The sequence below is a fragment of the Cupressus sempervirens genome, chromosome 10, assembly GCF_028749045.1.
Source record: "Cupressus sempervirens isolate cs-2001-9-10 chromosome 10, ASM2874904v1, whole genome shotgun sequence".
Taxonomy (NCBI): Eukaryota; Viridiplantae; Streptophyta; class Pinopsida; order Cupressales; family Cupressaceae; genus Cupressus; species Cupressus sempervirens.
The window spans coordinates 498630561-498656587 of record NC_143127.1 but is presented as its reverse complement, the minus strand read 5'-3'; the positions used below and the strand labels follow the sequence as shown (position 1 = coordinate 498656587).

Sequence of the window (26027 nt, the reverse complement as noted above, 5' to 3'; positions counted from 1 at the left end):
AGTTAGCGTTTAATATTTAAATAAGGCTAAGTTAATAGCCATTTTGGAGTAATAAGGGAATTTTGGCCTCATCTGCATGCGTATCCCATGTTATGATAGCTCGTTGGAAAGGTCTTGAAATTCTCTAAATCTTCCTCTTTGGTCTCAGGGCAATTCGGTGAACGAATTTATTACTATGGTGGAAAAGGTCATTTTCTAGTGACATGGTCACTTTAAAATAAGATTTAATTCATTTTTTTATAGCCAACGCCAATTGGGGGTCACTTTAGGGTTCGAATTGCTTTGCAAGGGGTTATAAGGAGATGGGCACCATTTCTCATGATTATGCATATTTTTCAAACACTTCTTTTTAGATTTGCTCTGCTTGAGCGATTTGCATTCTGGGACGCAAACCCCAGGGTAATTGCTGGCTTGGACGTAACCTTCAGCAGCATTGGGTATTGGTTTGTCAGTAGTTTCAACAGTATTCGGGAGGAAGGTAGACGCCATTTCAGCTTGGGCCTACAGTTTGTTTTGTTGGGCATGCTCTTTGGCGTATGGGAGGTGAACTCTAGCAGCCGTACACTGCCATTTCTTGCAGCCGTACTCTGTCATTTGCAGCACATGGATACATAGAATAATCGGTTACTTAGCAGCAGATTCTTGCATCTTATCAGCCCATTTTCATCAGCCAGTTGTGGCGTCATTGTTACAGGAAATGTACTGGATCTTTTATTTGGCTCTATAATTCAGAGATCTGCCTGGTACGATTTGTATCAACTTTGACTTTACTGCATATTGTTATTTATTTTCAGACTCTTTTCTTGCCATTTGCTACTTCTCATTTCTATGTGGAATAATCATTAAAAACACAAAAACAAACAAACTCTTTTGCATTTCTGTCTAGTTCTACAAGAAAACATTAATAAACAGGAAAAAACAAAAACAAAATAAATCTACAGCAGATTTGCAGTAGAGATCCATCAGGGATCTTTCACCAATGTAGCTTGAAGGGCATGGAGTCAATGGCCATTTGTCTGCCATTTAAAACTGCTGCGGGCTGCCTTACGCATACAAATTAAAAAAAAAAGCTATAAATAAATTATAACAAGATCAAAGTTAACAGTTAAACAAAGAATTCAAGCAACATTCCAATAACAACGTCAATAAATTGAAATCCAAATAACATTCAAACAAACTAGCTGCTAGGGTTTCAAATTTTTCAAAAAAGTGCAAATTTCTAACATAAATTCAATCTAGAATGGAAAAAAATGCAAATGAATGCCTTTAATCTTGCTTACATTCATCAAATGCATTCCTAACTAATTAGGAATGTATTTTTATCCATTTACATGCAAGAAAAAAGAATACAATCTCTTGCAAAAATAAAAAACAAAGATTCAAATCACTTACCTAGTAACGAAGAAACCGAATCAAAAGGCCTCCAAATGCACTCGATTCCACCTCTTGCTTGCCAAGAACTCCTCCTCTATGCTCTCCTCTCCAAAACGCCCTAAGCAATTTAAAAATCGAATGAAAAAAATATGTTTTTTCGTCACTTTATGTGACTGCTGAGTGCGGGCGATTTTTTTCCAAGAAATCGCGATTTTTAGGTGATTAATCGCCTATTAATCTGCGATTTTTTTGAAAAAATCTGCAAAAAAAATTGTGATTTTTGGGGCGACTAAATCGCCGGCCGCAAAAAATTGCGATTTTTTCTAGTATCGCCGATTAATTGGCGATACTCACATCTATGCTTTGTTCAACTATTCAAGTACTAAAAATCTTCAAATCCTAGTACTTGCAGCCACTATCAAACTATATTAAACTCATTTATGAAAGCTCAAAGTCTTTCAAAAATAGTATCAAACACTCAAATGCTTTCAAAGAGAGAAGTAACAAAGATGAATGAATCAATGTCACATAAGAAACAATGATTAATTCCGAGTATCTCAACACAAAGCTTGGGGAAAACTTGCTTGTTTATTCACTTCAGATATTTGCAACAAGAAATATAAAGCCTTCTAGTCACAAGCCCAACTTTCTCCTATAAGCAAAAGATGATTATTTACAATGAACTATCTCCTTTATATAGGAAAAACAAAGAGAGAAAGGTAGAGGAAAAAGTGGAATAACCTCAGCCACCTATACTTATCCTAACTAACTACTTTGACTTTATTCAAAGCTGCATGCCTAATGCAATTGCAACTAAACTACATGAGCTGATTATACAGGTATATGTTAAGTTGTATTTACAACATAAATGCTTTTTAAATGTGGTCTCCCTACAACTATTCTACTTAAAACATATAAAAATTTGAAATGTTCATAAGGTCTCAACAATCTTTGGAAATTTCTATTGTGAATTCCGCACAAACTTGACATCGGGCTCATCAGTGTACTCAGCAACCATTATTTTCCTTCGATATGTGTTGGCTGCCTATGAAATCTCCTTGACAAAAATCTCCTTTTTGCTTTGCAGTACAAATAATGAACACTTGGAGTTTGCAAATGTATTCATTACACTGAGATTGAAATCATCCTCTTCAAGCTGTAAGCAAATTGCTTCAGTGAACCCTTGAGAATATCCTCTTCTTTCTTGAGTTCCTTGTCCTCACTGCTATCGCCACATGACAACTTCTTGAAGCATCCGTTGATCATGTTATTGCTCACTAATCTTTATTATTGCTGCCTCTGCATACTTCATGAATAGTTGCAAGACTTCCTTCTTATTAATCATCAGATACTTGTAATCATGATACATCTCAACATATGGGTGTAGTCCGAAGACGACTTTACTTTTTGGGGGGAATGAAATGCTTACAATATGATTATGATGATGTCTCAAAAGTCCCTTCTGGATGGTGTACATATACATTCCCGAAGGGGTGACTCAACCGTCACGTGTCCTTTCAGATACAATTCTACCCGTCGGCTACAATATAGAATTTACCGACAACAATGGGATGACTCAATACTCACATAGAGCATCCAAATCAAGTTCCATCATACTTTTCCAAGCACCTAGATCCCCATCCAGTAATTGCATTGTTGTTTAAGTGACCCTTGAATGTCACTTAATTGAGTAACTTCTTTTCCTTTCCTCAACACCCTGTAAACATCACGAATAAGTTGATAGCCTTCTGATTCAATGCTGGCTGCCCATTCATGTACATATTGTGCCTTTCTTTTAATCTTCTCAATAAAAATATCGAATAAATTTAGTACTTGATGAAGACTTCTTCATTTCTTCAATGATTCCAAGGAGTCGTGTGTGCTCCTCTTTGAGTTTGTTTTTCTTCTTCCATAGTTCATCATTCTTCCAGGCTAAGAAGTTGACGGCCTCATGTGCATCCTATTGATAAATCAACCTGGTTTGCTTAACAAGTTCAACTCTCGTAATTCTGTAATCAGCAGGTTGCACGTCTTCAGTTGTTTTCTCCACAAGTGGCTCAACTACTTCAGAAAACTTGATATTGTCGTCGGCAGAAATTGTGCATCGGCCGACGGGTCCCTTCGGTAAAAGTTCTTATGTAGCCGACGGTAAATAGTTGGTAGTGGACATGATGTATCTAGCCGACGGATACCTTCGGGAAGGTTCGTCGGAAAGTATTTATAACCCCTTCGGGAAGCATTGTAATCATGATATCTTATCATAAAAGCATAATGTACTGTTGGTATATGTGAATAATAATAAGAGTTCTGCTGTTGCTGTTCGGTGTTCGTGTCTATTTCCTGTGTGCGTTGCTTAATTAATCTAGTACGATAAACATTTGGCGCCGTTGCCCGATGGATCTGGCACGCAGGCAGGCGGAGATGAATTAAATGCCGAATCAGTTGAACAAAGACAAGAGTAAGCTAAAGGAAAAAGATGACATACGCGTTGCGCAAGAAAATTTAATTTTGGCTTAGCAGATAGAGCGTCGAAGGAGGTTTCAGAAGATTTCCGATGGAAGCAAGAGCGCGGAAGGATTGTTGAAGGAGACTCGACAACGGCTTGATTTGGTGGAAGAAGCGAGGGAGGAGTTTCTGAACCTGCATACGCCACGAGAAGAGAATCCTGACGAAAGCAGATCGACTCGCACGGCTCGGAGTGCCGAAGGAGCATGAGCGTGGAGTGACCTCTTCGTCCGAGATATACTTCCAGAACGAACAGCTACGGTTGACAAACCCTCTTCTTCACCAAACAGCGCGGAAGTCCAAAACTGCGCGGGTGTTGAAAACAGCGCGGAAGCAGAAAACAGCGCGGGTGTTGAAAACAGCACGGAAGCAGAAAACAGCGCGGGTGTCCAGAACAGTGCGGGTGTCCAAAACAGCGCGGGTGTACAGAACAGTGCGGGTGTTCAGAACAGCGCGGGTGCTCAAAACAGCGCGGGATTGCAAAACAACGCAGGTACACAACAAAACCTCCAACATACAGTAATAATGGCAGGTCCGAAGGAAAAATTACCTAAATTTGATGGTGATGAAGCAGCTGATCCCATTCGACATTGTAAAACATGTGAAACGATCTGGAGGGCGAATGGCATAACAGATACAAACGAATGGATCCGACAATTTCCCGCAACCTTACGGGGTGTTTCCATTGATTGGTTTACTGATGCCGATCCACAGAAATTAAATAGTTGGGATAACATTAAGGAGTTCATCGCAGAATTTCAACTTTAGCGTGATGACAATGAAATTGTCGCAGAGATATTCAATACCAAGCAAAAGAAGAATGAAACTGTACGGGTCTTTGCCAGGAGGTTGAAGGACTTAATCAGTAAGATGGAGAATAAGCCAGTTGACGGGTTACAGAAACGATGGTTCATTGAAGGCCTTCACCTGAAGCTGCGGAAGAAGATGAAGATCGTGCCACCATCGACATACATTGAAGCATATAACCGAGCAATGAACCTCGAAAGCGACCAGAAGACAAAGAAGAAGAAGAAAACCAGCTCGTCGGATTCAGATGAGCCTTCAGGAGAAGATAGCAACGACGATGACGAGGAAAGCAGCAAGAAAGTCCGTGCTCTCCAGAAGGACATGATGCAGATGATGAAAGAATTCAAAAACATGAACAAGGAAACTAAGGGCAATGACCTATGGTGCACGGAATGTAAGAAAGAAGGCCATACGAAGGGATCCTGCCTGAAAGATCAATTTTGTGAAATCTGTCAAATCCTGGGACACTCGGTAAAGGAGTGCCCTTTCAATTTAAAAACAAGGACACCGCAGCAAGTGTTCCTGTCACAGGAGGCATCCCCGTCAGGAGGGAACGGGAACACCAGTGCGGAAGGTGCCACATCAGGCGGATATAGAAACAACCGGCGTGGTCCAAACAACAACAGCAATAAAAACAATGGTGGCAAGAGCAACAATGGAGGAAGGAGTCAAATTCAGTACGATGCGAATGGTCGGCCAATTGTTCAATGCCGCGCATGCAATCTGTGGGGTCACTTCGCCCGAGAGTGCACAACGACGAACCCACCAAAGTTGCTGTGCCGATGGTGTGGACCTGGAGATCATGATGATACTAAGTGTCCGAAGTCTGGAGTAAACTTGATTACCGTAGGAACAGATGAAGAAGAAGTTCTGGCAATCACTCGGAAACAGGCGAAGCTATACCTTGACCCAGCGGAAGAAAAGAAGAGATTGGAGGAAGCAAGGGCAGAGATCCAGAAAGTAACACGGGCAGAAACAACACACCTGAAGGACATACCGAGTACCTCCGTCAGGAATTGTGCAGAACAGAACATTGTCCAGCAAATATTGCAAGCTGAGATACCCGTCAGAATAAATGATCTGTTGCTCACGATGCCTCAACTCCGTACGGCCCTCACAAATATAGTCCCAAGTGCTAAACAACCCGTAGAACAAGACAATGACAAACAGGGGGGTACAAGTGCAGAAGATCCGATGTTGTTAGCTCTTTCCTCTGAATGCTATTCGGCGGTTGTTGAAATGGCCATTCTCGGGACTGTGCTAACAGACACAATCGTCGACGGAGGATCCGGTGTCAATGTGCTACCAGAGGATACTTGGAAAAAGTTGGGACGGCCGACATTATGGCCACCTACCTTCCAGTTGCTAACGGCCGATCAACATGGAATCAAGCCATTAGAAATACTCACAGCACAACCAGTGACAATCGGAACACAACCATTCCTGTTGGACTTCGTTGTGATTCCTCTCAAGCGAAAGGGGTACGATGCTATTTTGGGTCGAGGGTGGCTGATACAAGCAAAAGCAAAGCACGATTGGAAGAAAAATACCTTATCACTCGAAAGCAAAGGCCGAAAGTATGTCATTGATTTGCACACTCAGATGGTCGGGGACGAAGCCCTCTCGTCAGATTCTGAGGGAGAAGAGGATGAAAAGGGGCAAATTATGGAACCGGATTAGGAGGGAGTTTTACGACTGGAAGGAGACGGCGATCTGGATTCAGTAAATGGTCTGTACCATTGGCAGATAGAGGATTATGAATTGTTTCCAACTTGCAACGTACTGACCATAGAAGACAACAATACCGATGCATTTCCAAAGGAATTCACTGAAATAAAGGAAGGAGATGCGTCACTCGATGTGACCCCGGCACATCAGTTCACCAAAGGAGAACCCATCAAATATAATGAAGTCGCGTTGCAGACCATGAATTTGGGAGATGAAGCAGAACCACGGAACATACTGGTAGGGGACAATTGGGACCTAGTACTAAAGGCAACAGCCTTCAAGATATTTTTAGAATATAAGGATGTCTTTGCATGGACGTACAAGGACCTGAAGGGCGTACCACCTGAATTATGTGTGCACCGCATTCCATTGATGGAAGGAGCAATACCCGTACGGAAAAGGCCCTACAGAATGAACAAAAATTATGCGGCCCGGGTTACGGAAGAAATCAATCGGATACTAGAAGCTGGAATTATTTTCAAGGTACAGACCAGTGAATGGGTATCTCCGATCGTGATCTCTCTGAAAAAGGACTCCATTCAAATCCGAATATGTGTTGATTTCCGATGCTTGAATGCAGTCACCATCAAGGATCCGTTCCCGATCCCATTCACGGATAGCATTCTCGAGGAGGTGGCGGGACATGAGATCTACTCATTTATGGATGGTTTTTCCAGCTACAATCAGATCTCAATCGCAGAAGAGGATAAACTGAAGACGACGTTTGTCGTGGAAGATGGGGTCTATGCCTATAATCGGATGCCGTTCGGCCTGTGCAATGCGCCTACAACATTTCAGCGGATTATACTACACATCTTTGACAAGATGTCCGTCGGCAACTTCAAGGCATTTTTGGATGATTGGTCAGTATTCAGTACGGAGGACAAACATCTGGCAGCCTTAGGTGACTGTATGGAACGGTGCTGCCGTGCACGTTTGGCCCTCAACCCGAAGAAATGCAGGTTTATGGTTCCACACGGAAGGTTGCTCGGACACATAGTCTATAAGGAAGGACTGAAGACAGATCGGGACAAAGTGCGAGTCATATTGGAGATGCAACCATCCACCAATGTGACAGAGGTAAAATCTTTCCTTGGGCATATAGGATATTACAGGCGTTTTATCAAGAATTTTGCAAAGATAGCCTATCCGTTGGATAGGTTAACTTCCAAGACAGAATCGTTTCGATGGGACATCGCACAGGATGAAGCATTCGAAGAACTCAAGGTACGTCTGGCTACAACACCTATTTTAGCATACCCTGATTGGCAGAAGGAGTTTCACGTCCATGTGGATGCATCAAACTATGCGATCGGAGCAACTCTCGCACAGACGAAAAGCCACGGGTTGGATCATCCGATCTACTTCGCCAACCGTTTGTTATCAAAAGCTGAACAAAATTATAGTACAACTGAATGGGAAGCATTGGGGATGGTCTATGCTGTGCAGAAATTTCGACATTACTTGTTGGCAACTCCATTTGTGTTCTATGTTGATCATCAGGCCCTGTTGTATATGATCAACAAACCAATCATTCAAGGAAGAATCAGCCGATGGTTACTCCTGTTGTAGGAGTTTACTTTCAAGATTATCGTACGGCCAGGAAAGAAACATGTAAGCGCGGATCATTTATCACGTATTAGAACAGGAGAACCGGCAGACGGTGTAAATGATGACTTTCCTGATGCACAGTTGTTTCAGATTGCTGCACTACCAGAATGGTATACAAGCATTGGCGAATACTTGTCAATAGGATAGTTTCCAAATACCATGCCACCGAATGAAAAACGGAAGTTGGTGATACAAAGTGGAACATTCCAATTGATTAATGGATTGTTGTATAAAATGGGACCCGATTAGATCCTGCGGCGCTGTATCCTGAAGGAAGAAATTCCACGGGTACTGAAGGAAGCACATGAAGGACCGGTAGGAGGACACATGGGGCCGGACACAACTGCACGAAAAATACTTCTAGCAAGGTTATGGTGGCCAACAGTATACAATGACGCCAGGGAATGGGTTGTTGCATGCAATACATGTCAGCGAGCTGGAAAACCCTTGAAAAGAGATTTCATGCCTCTAAATCCTTCTCATGCTCAGGAGCTTTTTGAACGATGGGGGTTGGATTTCATAGGACCCCTGAAGACGAGCCGAACCAGAAGATGCCGATACATTGTGGTTGCCACGGAGTATTTGACTAAATGGGTGGAGGCGCGTGCACTACCGGACAACTCAGCGGTAAGGACAACACAGTTTATTTACGAGCAAATTATTACTAGGTACGACATTCCATTACAATTAACAAGCGATAGAGGAGGCCATTTTGTCAACCATGTAATCCGACTGCTCACCACGGAATTCAAGATTTACCATTCGCTGTCAAGTCCGTACTACCCAAGGGCAAATGGACAGGCCAAAGCTATCAACAAAATCCTGGTATCAATTATATACAAATCCTGCGCCGTCGAAGGGGAGGATTGGGAAGAGAAATTACCTTCTGCTCTGTGGGCTTACCGTACGGCATACAAAGTCACCACAGGACACACGCCGTTCCAACTGATGTTTGGACAGGAGGCTGTCGTACCAGCAGAATTTATGATACCAAGCTTGCGGATAGCACTAGAAAACAAGTTGGGCGACATGGAAAGCTTAAGGGAAAGGCTATATAAACTAAACAGGTTAGAAGAGAGGTGATTGTTAGCATATTGGGCAACTGAAGTAACGCAGAATAGGTGGAAGGCATGGCACGATAAGCACCTGGAGCTGAACAGGTTCCAGCCTGGCTAGTGGGTATTAAAGTACGATGGTCGGAATGAGATCAAACCGGGTAAGTTCAAGGTTAAGTGGATTGAGCCGTATCAGATCCGAGAAGTTGGAGACAATGGAGCAATCAAATTATGGACTTTGGATGGACAGGAAGTGCCGCAGGCGGTCAATGGGTCGAAGTTGAAGATATATCACGAGCGGAACACTTCTGCATCAGGAAATGACCTTTGGGAGAACCCTCCGTCACTGCAGACTGGCGGTGACGACGGTCGAAGGGAAAATTGATTGTTTTTTTTTTTTTTTAAAAAGAAAAAAAAAGGACAAAAAGTACCGTACGATTTTCCATAACTGAAGTACGTATTTATAGCACCGTACGGTTTTTCCATTTTATAAAGCCTGGCCGTACGACTTTCTTAATGTACGGTTTCCATGTCTGGCCGTACGGCTTCTTGATGTGCAGATCTCCATGTTATAGGTCGAACCATACGGCTTTCTTGATGTACGCGCTTCTTTGCTGTTTGACCGTACGGTTTTCCTTGACGTACGGCTTCCCTTGATACCTTTGCGTGTACGGAAATCTCCACTTCTTGTACAAGTTTTCGAGCAGTACGGATTCCATCAGAAATGCATCCCTGTGGTGTACGGATTTCAAAAAGAGTGGAACTGAAGGCAATGTATAGGTTTTCTTGGAGTCTTGAGCAATATAGACTTGAATAAGCGACGTACAGATTTTGAAAAAATAATACAACATGCTGTACGGATTCTGCATTTTTCTCAGGTGTGCAACGAATGCAACCACCGTACGGATTTGAGAGGGAAATTATGGTACGGATTTGAGGTCTTTTTAAAGGTACGGCTTTGTTATGTGATTCTTCTTATAACTTCTGCATTGGACGGATTTTCAACCACCGTACAGATTTGAGAGGGAAATTATGGTACGGATTTGTGGGTTTTTAAAAAAGGTATGGCTTTGTTATGTCAAGAGTGGTCATTTACCATAAATATTTTTGAAAGGACTCTTCACCGTACGGACTTGGAAGAATTTTGCACTAGATTTGGGAGACTGTTAGAAAAAGATAAATATAATTAATGGAGTCTGCAGGTAAACGGCAATGGAAAAAACAATTAGCACAGTCCAAACTTGTGGAAGGCAAAAGCATGGCAGGTACAAGTAATTTGAATGAAGGCTCCAGTAGTGGCAAGGAGAAGCGCAAGATCATAGCACCTGCAACAGCTGAAGTCACACCACAGAGTATACAATTTGAGGGATTAAATGGAATGGACTGCCGGAAATGGTGGCATGAAACCCCTAATGACCATCCAGTCAAAGCAAGCATCAGAAGAGCACAGGTTGAATGGGCCATTCAGATGCCGGTTTTTTGCATTAGAGAGTATGAAGGGTATCTGCATACCATGATTGAAACATATGGCAGAGCCTCTCGCAGAAGCACATTTCAGTATCTGGGACGGAACTTAGTGGTATCATTCAAAGCAGCAGATTTCACACGGGTTTTTGGCATTCCAGGGCAGCAGGGCAGGAAGATTCAGCCGAAGAAAATTCCAAAGGATGGAAAACTATTTTTAGTCAAATTAGTGTGTGGAGATTTGACTGAAGCCGAACAGGCGGCATTAGCCGAGACATCAAAGGGGAGGGGTTTAAAGAAAACCGACATTCCGGAAGGGCCATGGCGGTGTCTGATGGACTTAGTCAAAAGCAGGCTCACAGGATCCTCTAGGGCATCGGATATCACATTTCCGCAGGTGTCCATGATGAACGGCATAATGACTGGGAAAGTGTATGATTGGGCGTCTGTGCTGGCTGAACGGATGCATGAATTCATGACTCTCTAGCACAAGACTTTCTATATGCCTCATTACGCCATTGGTCTATTCTTGGATGATGTAGCACGGGTGATTCCAACAGAGGAGATTGAGGCACAGCCTAGACCACTGGCTCCAGGAGAACCTCCTATCATGCAATGGAAGCACTTGGACACAATCTCTGGGCAGAAGGGTTCAGCAGGTCAAAAGAGGCCCCGGATGGACATGGCAGATGATATTGACAGCGGCCAACAGGAGACATCTTCTGAGCAGGATAGTGTGGAGGAAGAAGAAGGCGAGGGCGAGGATAATGAGGCGGTTCAGATTGTCACGGCTACCCCCTTGCTATTTTCGCGTACTACGGTTCCTATGACTTCCGAGTTGTTACCCCGAGGCTTACACATGGCTCACATTCCAGGATTTGGGCAGACTCGGCGACCGATATTGATGACTGGAGGATCCCACCAGGTAGTCACACTAGCTGCACCATGGCAACATGGGGTACGACCTCCTGTCCGGCCGGGGGTAGGATTTACGGTCGGCTTTGCCCACTTGGCCGCACCCGTTGACCGAGAGACTTCTGCAGCTCCTGAAGCACTTCCGGTAGCAGCGCCCGTGGCGTCTGCCATAAGTCAGCCAACAACAGTTGTTACAGTAGCACAGTCAGCAGAAGCTCAGGCACTTCCAGTAGACAACGTACCAGACGAAGGAGTACAAGAGTGTACGGACCCAACGCAACCAGAGGTCATGTATAGAGCCAGTGTTTTTCTAAGGCAGCAGTTCCGACTCGTCCCTGACGAGCGTGGCCCGTCCATTCAGTCCCCCAGCTATTCAGGAGTAGCACCTGCACCAGAGCCTCAGTCTCAGGAGGAGGGAATGTCACATGCTGTGATTGCGCCGACAGCAGAGGAGGCGGCACCGGATGTGGGCATGGCTCCCGCTGATGAGGAGGACAATAGTGATCCCAAATGGTCATTCGAGGACTTCGCCAAGGAGGATTACGGGTCAGATGAGGACAGGTGCAGGGACTACCTCAGGACTATGAAGTCTGCATTAAAGAAAGGGCATGATGTGGCGATTCAAGCTCTCACTCGGCGAAGGGAGTGGCATTTGATTCGTGCGTATATTCGTGGGATTTGTCCTAAGCGATTTCAGACTTGCTTTGTTGATAGAGGGTGGCCGGCAGTTGAGACACCAGAAATGTTGGCAGATTGGGCCACTGAGCCAAAGTTGGGACCGAGTGACACTCCAATGATGAAGTTGGCACATGAGATCGTGGGACTGTACAAAGAAGTTTACTATGCGCGGCAGCGAGCGGAGGCGGATAGGGCAGCAGACAGTATTGCAGCTCAGAGATCTCTAGCAGTTGAAAAAGAGGCAACAGAAAAGATAGCCACTGATTTGGCCGACAAGCAGGCAGCATGGGCAGCAGAACGGGCAAAACTCTTGAAGGATATGGCAGCAGTGGTACAGGAGAAGGACGCAGCTATCCGGGATAAAGATGCAGCAGAGCATGAGTTACAGTTGGCCAAGAGACAGGCCATGGATGCTGCACTTCTACTGAAGGAGGCCGTAGAAGTTAATTCACAGATTCAGATAGATCTGCGCATCCGGACTGACCAGGTGTATGAGTTGCGTCGTCATCAGCACTCTTCTGGGAACCCTCCTTCTTCTCTCTAGTTTTTCTTTCTTCTTGATTGTGGGTTGTCTCCTAATTTTGCTAGTCGTCAGGGGACGACTTTTCTTTTTGGGGGGGATAATGTCGTCGGCAGAAATTGTGCATCGGCCGACGGGTCCCTTCGATAAAAGTTCTTGTTATGTAGCCGACGGTAAATAGTTGGTAGTGGACATGATGTATCTAGCCGACGGATACCTTCGGGAAGGTTCGTCGGAAAGTATTTATAACCCCTTCGGGAAGCATTGTAATCATGATATCTTATCATAAAAGCATAATGTACTGTTGGTATATGCGAATAATAATAAGAGTTCTGCTGTTGCCGTTCGGTGTTCGTGTCTATTTCTTGTGTGCGTTGCTTAATTAATCCAGTACGGTAAACAGATATGATTCTCATCAACCTCAACTCGAGAAATTGTTTTGGCTTTCTTATTCTTTGAAATCTTTGGCTTGGTTACTTGCCTGTCAGATTCCTTAGCTGGGATTTCTTCTTTCTTTCTCTTTAGCGTAATAGTGCTTAACCATGGAGGAAGGCTAAAAGAAGATGCATTGAGTAAAGAAATAGTCATCATAGTTAACTCTGGATTACCTTGCATATTACACTGCATAACAGTAGTAACTATAGTTGGTGTCTCAGTCTAAATGGCCATAGGGGGAGGACCGCTATGTGTGACCTCAGCCATGAATTGCTCAAACTAAGCTAAAGTCACATCAAACAATGCCATAGACAGAACAATGGTAGAAGGAATTGACAAGGAGTATGTATCAACAACATTCTAAAATCATATTGATCTCCTCGTGTTTCTATTATAGGTGCAACTAAGGACACAAGCAATGTGGGTGTAATAGTCACAGAATCTTGAAAAGATGGATGCTGAATAGAGAATGCATCCATAGCAACACCCACAGGTGAATCATGAGATTCATTTGATACTTGAGCTGAATCCGGAAGAGAAGTTGCAGCAAGAACTTCAAGAGGACACGAAGCGAGTGGTGATGACTCCTTTGATTTCCTTGCTTCATTGTCACTTGAGTCAACTTGAATTGATTGAGATTCAATCCCTTTTACCTCAAGTACTCTTGAATCCTTAGCTTGGGAAAACTTTGATCAAGAGGTTCAAAAGTAGATGAGGACATCCCATCTTTACCTTTACCTTTACCTTTTTTTTTCTGACCTTAAACCAATTGGACCAGCATGATATAAACCTTTGCTAGGTTTTATTTTGATGCATTTGAAACCCCTTCTTTTTATCCAAGTGTTGGTATTAGCAAGAATAGACTAGAATCTATCCGAAATGGATTTATTTTCTTTGGACGACCATGTAGGAGTAAGAATGGGTAACTTCTCCACATCATGCTTAAATTATTTAAGATCTACGATTTGATCATCAACTTCAAATCCAAGAGGTATTGTTTCATTGAACCATCCTTCTGTTGATTCCAGTTAGGACTTTGTTGTAGCCTCTCATATTGCTGAGAGGAGAGATTTATCTCACTAAATTGTTGCCTAAAGTTCCCATTTAATAAGCTGTGGTTACAGTGGCTTGCAAACTATTTAGCCAATAGGATTTTGATGTCTAACTGTATGGGCCCAATTTGAACATAATTTGGATAACTTTATTTATATTTCTCAAGATGGATACCAAATATTCTAATTCTCTAATCAAGCAACTAGTATGACATAGACATAGAACTGAACACTGAATCTTCTACACTGTAAATAACTATCAGATTATTGAAGGATATAATGAAAATGAGGTGATTGTTCTTGAATGATTATCAGGATTTATGTGTTATTCAAGTGGAGGAAATTTACCATTTTATGTTTAAATATGTGTTCTTGTATAACTTGGATAGTTTTGTTAGCAGTTTTGAAGGTCTCAGTGATGGATCTTGAAAGTTTATGGCTTTAATCAAACAACCAATATGATTTAAGCGTTGAATTGCACACCCTTTCTTCTGCATCATAAGTAGCTATTGGATTATCGAAGGTTCTTATAACATTTTTGTGTGCTTACTATTGTATGATGTATCAGGCTTCACATGTTATTCGGCCAGGGGATATTATTAACTGCACTGTTTCTACCTTGCCTCCTTTAAGAGCTGACCCAGAGGATATTCCACTGGATATTGTATATGAAGACGATCATGTTATTGTCATAAACAAACCAGCTCATATGGTAAATCACCATACTTAATAGACCATTAAATTTGTATGGATTCTTTTATTGAGGACCTTTCTTTTATAATCAACTTTGCTATCAGAAATGGAGACATCCACTCTCAAGTACACCTGTGTTTGGAACTGTCTTGGGATCATAAGCGAAGCTTGTTTTTAACATTGTTTCTAATTCCTTCCTGGTGAGAGTTTGAATGCAGCGGGCTCCATCAATTCACACCTTATATCTCATGTTTATATTTGTTTCAGATTATCAGTAATTGCTAATATCCACAAAAGCTTGGTTTTTGCTTTTCTCGTGGATTGGTTCTAAGATGGAATACTGTTATGAAATGAAAGCTATTGGACATCAACCACATTATACAGCTTTGACTCATTAATCTGTTTTTCCTTAGAGAATCATCTTTTATTTTCCATGATTATATTTCTGTCTTATGCTAAAGATTGGATGTTCTCATTATAGAACTGCTTCAATGCTTTTTTATTGAAGATGGTAGGTTAACTGTAACATTCATTTGTGGCTTGCCCAATATGCATTCGGATTCCGCAGAGCACTTATGTAGTTTTTCTTGTCATTTTCAGAAATAAAAATCTGTATCGTGGTTTTCAGACTCTCTTGCTGTAAAAGGAATTTCTTGAATGTCACCAGGATCTGTTTTCATACTGTCTTTGTTTTCTTTGTGTGAGCATGGTCAACCATTGAATTCATAGTGTTATCCTGATGGGACTTCATTCATGGGAAATCTTTTTGCAATTTTTTGGGTTTTAGAGTCATGATTTCTTTGATTGAGGTTTAGTTTATTTTGTTTTCCAATGTTTGCTAGCATCTTAGCACATTTATTTATTTATTGTTAAGCTCCTGTTCTGTCATCATTTTGTTAACTTCTTATATGGTGATGAAACATGTTTGCATTTCTACTTACTGAATGCTTTAAGAAATGGAAAGTTAAAAAATATCACACATGTATTATGTCTTCTTTTTCACTTTCAGCTAGCTTTAAAAAACACGGAATCACAAAGGCTTTAAAATGTTGACTTAAAGAGCAAGATTAATTTACTAGATATTTTTAACTGCTTAAATCAGATGGATTTTATACAGAGATCAATAGACATTGTTAATGATAAGAAAATGAATCTTAACACCCTTGGGGTAATGTTGGTGAGCAAGAGTGAAGTCAAGAAGGGTTCAAACTTCAAAATCATAAATAAACTGATAAAGATGGTCTTTCTTTTAAAGCTTGGCACAAAACCCTATATAATTTCTAGTTTCTTGTAATGTCCCCAATCAGGAACCCTAGGAAAATCTGCAATTTTTTTTGCTCTTTTCCGTTTATAGAAAACCTAGATAGAATGCAAGAATAATTCAAACTTTACCCTACAGCATGTGCCAATATTTTTGTTGAGAATTTCTTTCAAATATTTGCAAGTCAAGTTAGCATTGATAAACAAGCCTTCGAAGTATGAACTTCAGATTTGATCAGAAATGACAGTGAGTAGCATTTTCTTAAAACCCTTGATCATTAAATAAATTAATCAGAATCAAACCCTTAACCAGCAATAATTAATTAGCATTAGATGCCAGATTCGCCCTTGAGCAAGAATAACAAATCAGATTCTGACTATAAATTAAACCCTTCAAAGTTCGTTCCAGCTCAATATGCAAACAGTAAATGATGTCGACTCATGAGGAAAGATGGCAGTTTGGAAAATAACTATATGTGCAATTCAGTTGATACATATGACCTTAGTTCCCAAGCTTGTGAAGCTGCAGCCACTAATGACTTTACATGCATTAACAATAACATTTTGGTTGATGCTCTGTATCAGCTCCTAGCAGGCATTGTAGCCAAATAAATCCTTCAATATTGTGTGGCTGGCCAAGATTTGTAACAGCAGTGAGTTGATGTTATCAATTACAACAACATAGAAAATATAATATTGAGATATAAATTGTAGTTATCCCCACAAATAGGTGCAGGAGTTGACACATGCACAAATTCAACAAAATGACAAATGCTTATTTTATTGCCATCTTAAATGGCTCCAGCTGAAAATAGTTGATACAATAAGTTCAATTGCAATTCTGGAATGAAATTTCCACCACTTGGATATAAGGCTTTTTCTCACCTCAAATCCACTATAAAAAACAAGAGGGTTTTTGTCCTCTAGAACTTCATTAACAAGGGTTTTCATCCTTGACTGTTCACAATTTGAAAATTTGAATTCAAATATGACAAGATGGATTTCTAACGTTGTTGCTTACCTTTCCTTTATAGCCCCCTCCCTTTGGGCTCTATTAATTTCTATTTTCCCATTTAAGTTAATTTAAAAAAAAAAATACAGTAATACATAGGGCTCATTTTGTCTCATTTAAGTGGCTGTCAATCATAACGTTTAAACTGCTTTCTTTGAAAAGATGATTGGTCCCAAATTGCAATGCTATTATGAAATTATTTCCCATACATGGATCACAAAGATCGAAATGGAAGACTTAACAAACATCCAAACACCAATAGATCTCCAAACGCCACTACTGACCAAAAACAACCCATGGAAGAACGCAAATGATTTCGAATCTGAAACACTCCGAATTCAAAATCCAAAACCAAGGGATGCAAGAACACCGTAGAGGGTAGTCAAAACACCTCCCAAAAACTTCCAGACAATCTGAAAAGTGTTCGTTGTCCACTCGAACATGTTTTTCCCAAGGACCTAGGCTACACTTTCATGCAGCACAGTGCGGCACTTTCTAGTATTGTATGACATTTCTTCAATGGGCATACAATACTTTCAAGGTCTAGGCGATTCTCCTAAGGCTATGCGATACTTTATAGGTATCGTATGATGGTTCCACAAAGGGGGTGTGATACTTTTAAGTATCGCATGATAATTTTCCTATGGGCATGCGATACTTTCCAGTATCACACGATACTTCTTCTCTGGGCATGCGATACTTTATAAGTATCACCCAATGCTGGAACACTATCGCCTAGGAAAGGCAAGAAATACTCCAAGGACAACAGAGGAATAAACAGAAAGTCAGAACCTCCACACCGAGGAGTATCGGATCCACAAATCAAGGCTTAGACACTTGAACACAATAACTTTAAACGGAAACTGCATTTAACCATCTGAAACATAGCAGTAAAGGAAAAGTACTGAAAGCAGCATCGCAATAAACGAACATAACAAAACTCATGTGCGGTTCCTCCCAACCATAATAGCATCATGAGACCTCAAAGGCCTTAGCCATCCTTCGCGCTTAACATCCCAAATTGTCAACTTGATAGTCGGAGTTGTCTTATGAGGGCGTCACTAATAAAGCTTAGTAACATCATAAGAACAAGGAAATCTAACATGCTAACAAGTAAAGCAATAAATATTCCAACTAATCTAAACACATCATCTAAACATATGCTAAACATCATAATACAAGAATGCGTCGTATAAACTAGCATCATCTAAACATGATACCCAAGATTCCAAAGAAAGCATAAATCACAAGGAAACATACTCCGGATAAGCCAAATACTAATTGAACATCAAGCACTCGTCGCACTGGAACAATAGACTGTCTCTGTACATCGTTCCCCAATAGTGGTATAGGTAGCTACGCCTCCCAACCACGTGAAACCTGTAGGTCCACTCCCCCCATGCTGATGGAGATAACGATCCAACCACAAACACACATAAAACAAATGTCCATGGCTGACACACGCCAGACAGTAATGATTACTGAAACCAAGAACATGAGACAATGCAAGTACTATAGGTCTTGGTCCGACACTCGATGGGTTACTATGTAGGGGCTGACAACATGGAGAGTCGCTTGGCATCAAAAAGCTCAAGCTCGGTATTGTGCGGCTCAACTCCCCAATGGAAGGCTCTCGCACTGTATCCTTTTTATTATCTTAGTTTTGTTACCACCTAGTATTTTATTTAGTTATCACTTGATTAAAAATTCCTTTGCCAACCCTCTGGGCAATGGTCACCAGGTTGCGAGATAGAAGCCCCCTCCATGGTGCTACCCTACCCTACCCATGCTCATCCAACAACGAGTGCCCATAGGCATGCATATTTTCATCCCAACCCCAAATGATCATTACTCCCAGAAATACCACGGAAGATTGGGCCTCGCAAGTCATTCGACAAATGCACGCGCACGTGCTCGTGTGTGGTGCACCACCATCATGAAGATCTTATCACAAGGACTGGATGAGAACACAAGCAAAATATAACACTTGACCAAATAACAACTCGAGAGAATGGATGTGACATGCATCCCAATCCAACATACAAGTGCAACAATGGTCTGACTGGCATCCTATGGATAATCCAAGTCCATGACCAACCTAATGCCAAGAAAACCCGAGAAAACTGGGCGGCACACAAATCGAGGTAAAAAGCCCAAAACTTGAAAACTTTGAAAATAAAACCCATTTGGTCTTTAGGGCACAAGAGCCACGAAAATCCAATAAAAATCAGGGTTGGACACTATATGCAAAAACAACCAGCATAAAGGTGCAAAACCCCAAATCCTCATCCCGAAAACTAGGAAAGCGTTCAAACCCAATCAACCAGGCATAACCAACAAATAGAAATGGAGGGGAACTCTAGTTCTCAGCCTTCTAACAAACAACTACCAGAAACATAACTAGAAATGGAGCTAAAACACAAAAATGGGAGAGCCCTACCCGACAGCAAAAGGGGTAGAAACGAAAATGAACCAGATAAAATAATTATCTTCAGAGGTTGCCTAAAATTGTGGCAAAACGAGGTCTCCCCGAGCTAGATTCAATGAGACTGATCTCACGAAGATCCCATGCTCGTAGCTCTCACAACGAACATAAACACAATCCTCTAGAAGAGGATTTTGGAAAAAGCTCTCAAATTTGTAATTTCCAAAAGTGAGAAGTGAGGAATTAATTTTTTCTTTTGATACTTATTCACTTTTTGAGTGAATAATCGATTAGGGTAAATAACTAGCCAACCTAGTTAAACCCCAAATCAACCCAAACGAAAATGGGCTATTCCAAGTAATTGGAATTCATCTATGGCAAAGCTGCCATAAATTAAAAAAAGTTAAAAGTAAAGCTCGAAAACCCAAAATCACAGAAATTCCTCAACAACCTTTGCAACAATGCGAACCTCTAAATGCACAGACACGTTCACAAGTCTAGTCACATAATGCAGATGAGTCCGGATTTATTAAATCACCGGAAGGTTTGATTTAAACATTTAAATAAGATATGTCGACCATAGAGGGACAACATTGGTAAAATATGAATAGTTGAATCACTAACTCCATGTGCCACTGCTAGGGATATAAATCTTGCACACTAAAACACATGATCAAGTGCAATTGCATATAATAACATAGCCGAAGCAATAATGCATTAAATACCTAATTTAACCATTTATTCAAATATACTGAAATAATCCATTTACATCACTCACGTTTGCATAAGGCATCACCAAGCAAGAATGAAGTAAATAACCATAGCATTTAATCCAACATAAAGCAAACTCAGAGACATGTCCAAATACCGAATAACCATGTATCATCATAAAACATATTGTCATCTCAAAATGACATCATCATGCAAGTATGATCAACTGAACAACATAGTAATCTAACATCTATGATACTGAAATCAAAGTATAACATTCGACCCTCAGGTCATCTCAAATGTGAAACATAACATGAGTACAAGTATCTCTTGGATCAAAATATAACAAGGTACAAACTGCAAACACGAGAGGCACTACATGAGATAGCAATAAGGTATGGTTTTCAAGAAGCCCTTGATTTTTGACAAGGGAACGTCGCATTTCTCATGGTTGAAAGATGCCAAAACATGTTAGTTAATTCATTGATTAATTTGTGCCAAATAAACTCTAGAAAGCATTATATACTAGAAAAGGGGTTTAAATGGTCTTTTGAATGTCACGTTCTTTCACTAGTCATCATCATAGAACAATTAGTTCAACAAGAATAAACTGTAATGTTATTTCTCTTATAACTTCATTATCTTCCAAGAATGCAAAGGGAGGTAGTGAGAGTTTATCATACAAAGGGTCTACATTTTGTAAAAACATCATCTATGTAACATGATAATATGAATATCTTTAGATATTATGGTGGGTGCTTGCACATAACATTAAAATAGAAGATTACACTGGGTGAAGTCATGTACATACCATTTTACTTAGACGGTTAGTTTACCCTAAGTGAAAAGTATGAGTTATTTGAGTAATAAGAAATTAGAAATCATAGGCTGCTATGCTAGTCAGCCAATTAAACTTAGCCATATTTGCTCCCTTTAGGTACCATGAATGTGAGGAGATATTTAATGAGACAATATCCATACGAGTATTTCATCTAGGAGTAAATGAGACATAATATCTAGGAGAGGAGCTTATTGATGTAATTTAAATATGTTCTTTTAGTTGTAAAGAAAAAAAAAAAGACTTTTTCAAGTATGCTAAGGTAAAGAATTGTATTCAGCACACGAAAGCATATAACCATAGTTTTGTAACGTCCTGGAAATCTGCGATCCTTAATATAATTGATATAAATGTGCAGAATTTGAATTACTCAAAATGACTCCACCTAGCTCAAATGGGATGTAGATACTCTATGATTGATGTTTCGAATTGACTCACCAATTCTTTTAGAACTCTTCAAGATCAAACAAACATCTTTTTGTCAGTGATTTTCCCATTTGGTATTCTGGGCTGGTTTTGTGCTTCCAAAATTTAGAGGTGTGCATGAGGCTTTAAATTGTACTCACATATTTAAACTGTGTGGAAATGATCTTTACAAAAATTGATGCATGTAATCTATTTGCTTTGATGTAACTATTACCATCTTGTTCTAGCAGAGGGTGGTGTCAATATAGGAGCTTGCCAAAGTATGATTGTTCTCCTTTGATCAAACCCCTAGAACCTACTCAACTATTTGGTACAAATGATCAAAGACAAGAAGAAAACTTGTAGTGCTTCCTAGAGGGTTGATGTTAGTTAATTCTCTTATGATGTTATGTATACATCTTGATTGCCCTCATGATTTTCTCCTAGACATTCTTTGATGCCTTGGAATGAACCAGGGTTTGTTCTAAGTTGAGGTTTCTTAGGATTTCTCCTTTTCTGATGTGATTGTATTGTCTCTTAGGTAGTTTTGACTACAACAAAGGTTGGATTGTAATTAGGGGTTCGCATAAGTCAGCAAAGTGGTCGAGGAACCCAACCAGGGGTTGTGGAGCTTCGTAGAGAGTTTTAATAATCAGTTTAGATAGTTTGAGATAGCTTCCTATTTTTCAAGGATTGACTGGGAGTTGATTGGAGCACATTAAGAGACCTTAGGAGAGGGCTTTGGTTGCAGTTCCTATTTTTTAAGGAGGATCCCTAATTCTTTGGAGGGGATTATCATGCACTTGCTATATTTAGACATCATTGGATGACATGCGCACCATCAGTTTTCAGTTTGAGATGGCCATGTCATGGGATTTGAATAAAAACTAAGTTTTAAAGTATTGATTTTAATACAGTGTTCCATGGGGACATGTTCTGGCCAAAATCTCAAAGTTTTTGAGACAGGGACATTTCAGGGATAGGGGTACTCCTCAAAAACATCTTTCCACTGCCCCCCCAACTCTGCTACACACCATCTTTGAGACTTTTCCTATGTTTTTAGCCAATAAGGGACGTCTCCTTCAAAGGGGATGAACTTGGGGGACTTTTGGAAGTCTTTGGGACACCCATAAGTGTTTTGATGTAGAGGATATCTCCTTTAGATGGGACTCTGTTGGGGGACTTTTAGAAGTCTCCGAGATGCCCAAAAGGCCCTTGACATTGAAGAAACTTCTAGCTGTTTATTTTCAAAAGACTAAAAAAAATTACAATCCAACCTCAATATTACTTCATTGCCTTCGTTCCAGGTCCATTAGGCAATAGAGCCAAATGTTTACCATATGGGGTAAATAGATTAATGCATACAAACAATAAACAAGAACATGTAACAACAATACTCCTGTTATTATTCAAATATGGCAAAGAGATTACATAATGCTTTCAATGATGATTACAATGATCTCACATGGTGTACATATACTTTCGGAAGAACCTTCCTGAAGGGGTTGTCGGCTACATAACAATTAACTACTATATGCTAATTTACTCGTTGGCTACACAATATTTACTAATGACAAAAAGCTTGGGTTAAGTGGCTATATTTTGGGGAGTATTGCTATAACTCCTACCACATGTCCATCCAGATGACTCCATTTCGAGCTCTCTATGGCAGTGAGCCTTTGAAGTTCGTAGACCTGGCATTGCAAGACAATAAAGCACCACTAGCTGGGGATTGGATACAGGATCATCAGGATATTCTCAGATCTCTTCGGGAGAACATTTTACAGGCTTTGATTCAACAGAAGATGTACGCTGATCGTTGTCAGACAGAGCAGAGTTTTGAATTGGGTGACATGGTTTAACTTCGTCTCCAACCTTACAGGCAGAGTTCCTTGAAGAAGAGTTGGTCTCAAAAACTTTAGCCTTAATTTTTTGGTCCCTATCGCATTACTTGAAGGATTGGGGAAGTCGCTTATGAGCTAGACTTGCTAGATGATAACAAAATTCATAACATTTTCCACGTTTCTTGCCTCAAGAAAGCGATTGGTCAACATGTAGTACCCTCCATTGGATTGCCTCCACTTGATGAGGAAGGGAAGCTAGTATTAGTTCCAGCAGAGGTGATAGAGGTCAGAGAAAAGAAGTTGCGTAATAGATCCATCAAGGAATATCTGATTCGCTAGAAGGATTTGCCATATGAAGATGTCACTTGAGAATGGGAGTCCATTCTGCAACATCTGGCATTGAGATTACTTGAGGGCAAGCAATCTCAGTAAGGGAGGACTGTAATGTCCCCTTCCCCGCGCTAGAGCTAATGGTGCCTTGTTGGTCTATCTTTCCATCCAGATAGGCTAATGACATTTGTTTTGAGGATGCCATCTAGTCACTGGGATCTATTTGGTTTTGTTTGGGGAGATATCTAAGTGGGAACTCCTAAGGTTATGTCACTTTATTTTATAAAGTACTTTATCATTTGAAGTCACTTTATGACAACAATGACTTAAGTGACTAAAAGACAAAACAAGCTTTTATCCCACATTGCTTAGTTATTTGCATCTTTGCTCACTTTGAGGTTATCAAAGCAAGCATCTGCTTTGGAATTATCACGATGAGATATAATACAAATAAAATATAAACAAGTTGATTAATTGTGACTGGTTAAATCTCGAGGACGAAAACCCTTGGGATAGTGGAGATGTTGGATGTAGCCCCAATAACTCCTGTACGTTGCAATCAGCTTCAGGTATGAGAATCAGAGTTTGTTGTTCAGTCCCTTCTTTTGCATTCGGCAGTGAAGTAATATTGAGGTTTAGTGGTATCAACTAAGATAGAGCAGTGGGATTAACAGTTCATGTTATTGGAAAAAGAAGGGAAGCAAGTGATAGAAATTGGGCTCAGGCAGAATGAAGACCAGTTCAGTGCAGTTGGCATATACAGACTGTAGTGTGGGTGTTGGAATCTAATCAAAATAGACTCACGTCTTTACAGACCAGAGAGAGTCGGGTCTACCTTCCAGCCTTTAATGTGGAATACCATCACAGCAGTAAGGTAGTCTATCCATATTCACATGGCTGCTCTTGTTTGGAAATGGTGTGCAGTCGACACCGCATGTGCTATAGCAGTGGGTGGATGCGGCAAGCCAATACCGGTTGTAGCTCCTACTAACCTTCCCTCCATTCATGTCACTCCAGTTCAGGACAGTGGCTGCGTGCTCATTGTGAGGCTGCCATAGTTCAGAAAAAGACCATAACAGTGGCAGCGTTTGGAATGGCAGGTGAGCGCTTTCATTGAAGGGTCTGCATTTAGTTCATGGTACAATTTACATAAGATACAAGCATCATCTATTGTTCTGCGTCTACAATAGAGCAAGGGTCATTACTTGCAGTTCTAGGTTCTTCTTTCTTAATTATTACATTTCGTTGAATAAGAGACTGCATCTGTTCATTAATTAGTGCGTGCATCTTCTTGGGGTTGGAATGTATGAACATGAATGACTATGAAATGATTAATAAAAATCAGCGTGTTTCATGAATTTGCTTTTCCACATTTGAATCTAGCATTTGATAATGTCATTACCTTGGAGACTAAAATAGTAGTATCAGAGCTTTCATACTAGGCTGGACACTAACTGTTTGTTAAATTGTCACTAGTCAAATTTTAAATTCCTTGTCAGATAAGAGCAGGAATATTAGACAATTCATCCTTTGCTGTCTTAGGCTCAAATTGAGATGGCAAACAAGTACTTTCTCTTGCCTCTCTTCTTTTCAATACACCAACATTCTTATCACCAATGATTTGATTTGGGGAGTGGTTTAACTTGACATAATTTGGTAACACCGGTTTTGCGCTCGGATCTGCTTCAACTGCTTGGACTAGTTTTTGTGCAATCTCCTATTCTTCCATCAGTTCTTTTATAGTATTCTATTCGACTGTTTGAATATAGACAAATGCATGGTAGTCTTCTTCTTTATCTTTACTTGATTCATCATTCTGTTTAGAATATTCATCAATCCTCATGGTAGCACTTTCTATCATCTAGTCAGTTCTCGTGTTGACACTTGATATTCCTTCATCACCTCTAGAGTCAAACTTTCCTGAGTAGTCATCTCTATTTATGTAATATCTACTTCCAAACGCTTTGAAATATCTTACATGGTGTGGTCTACCATACCACAATTCATAGCGTGTCTTGCTTGTGCCTTTCTTCAGTTGTACCTTGTTTAGTGTGTAGACTCCAAAAGCTTTGAACAACATCTTTATGCAACATCAGAGTTATTGCACAGTCAATGATAGACCTGTTACTCCTTTCAACAATTCCATTTTGCTGAGGGGTTTTGGGAGTTGACATCTACCTTATGTTCCTTGTTCTTCGTCGTATGCAGTGAATTAATGTGAAGTGAATTTATCTTTGTTGAAGTTGTAGCTTCAGTCGGATTAATTTGATCTGAGATACATTGTTGTTATTGGTAAATCATCATTTCCTATATATACTTATTCATGTTATATAAATTATACATATATTATAGTATCAGATATATA

The 26027-nt window shown here is 40.5% G+C and overlaps 1 protein-coding gene across 4 annotated transcripts in view; it reads left to right on the top strand.

The window, feature by feature from the left end:
* Window positions 1–26027, top strand: part of LOC149534844 (RNA pseudouridine synthase 2, chloroplastic-like) — a 266975-nt gene that overhangs the window by 28327 nt on the left and 212621 nt on the right. For 3 of the 4 annotated variants that reach the window (XM_089804521.1, XM_089804525.1, XM_089804523.1), the window contains exon 2: window positions 14713–14856. The exons of the other annotated variant lie outside the window; for it this stretch is intronic. In XM_089804521.1, coding sequence (XP_089660647.1) covers window positions 14713–14856 — 144 coding nt within the window. The remainder of the gene's footprint in view (window positions 1–14712; window positions 14857–26027) is intronic. 4 annotated transcript variants of the gene reach the window in all.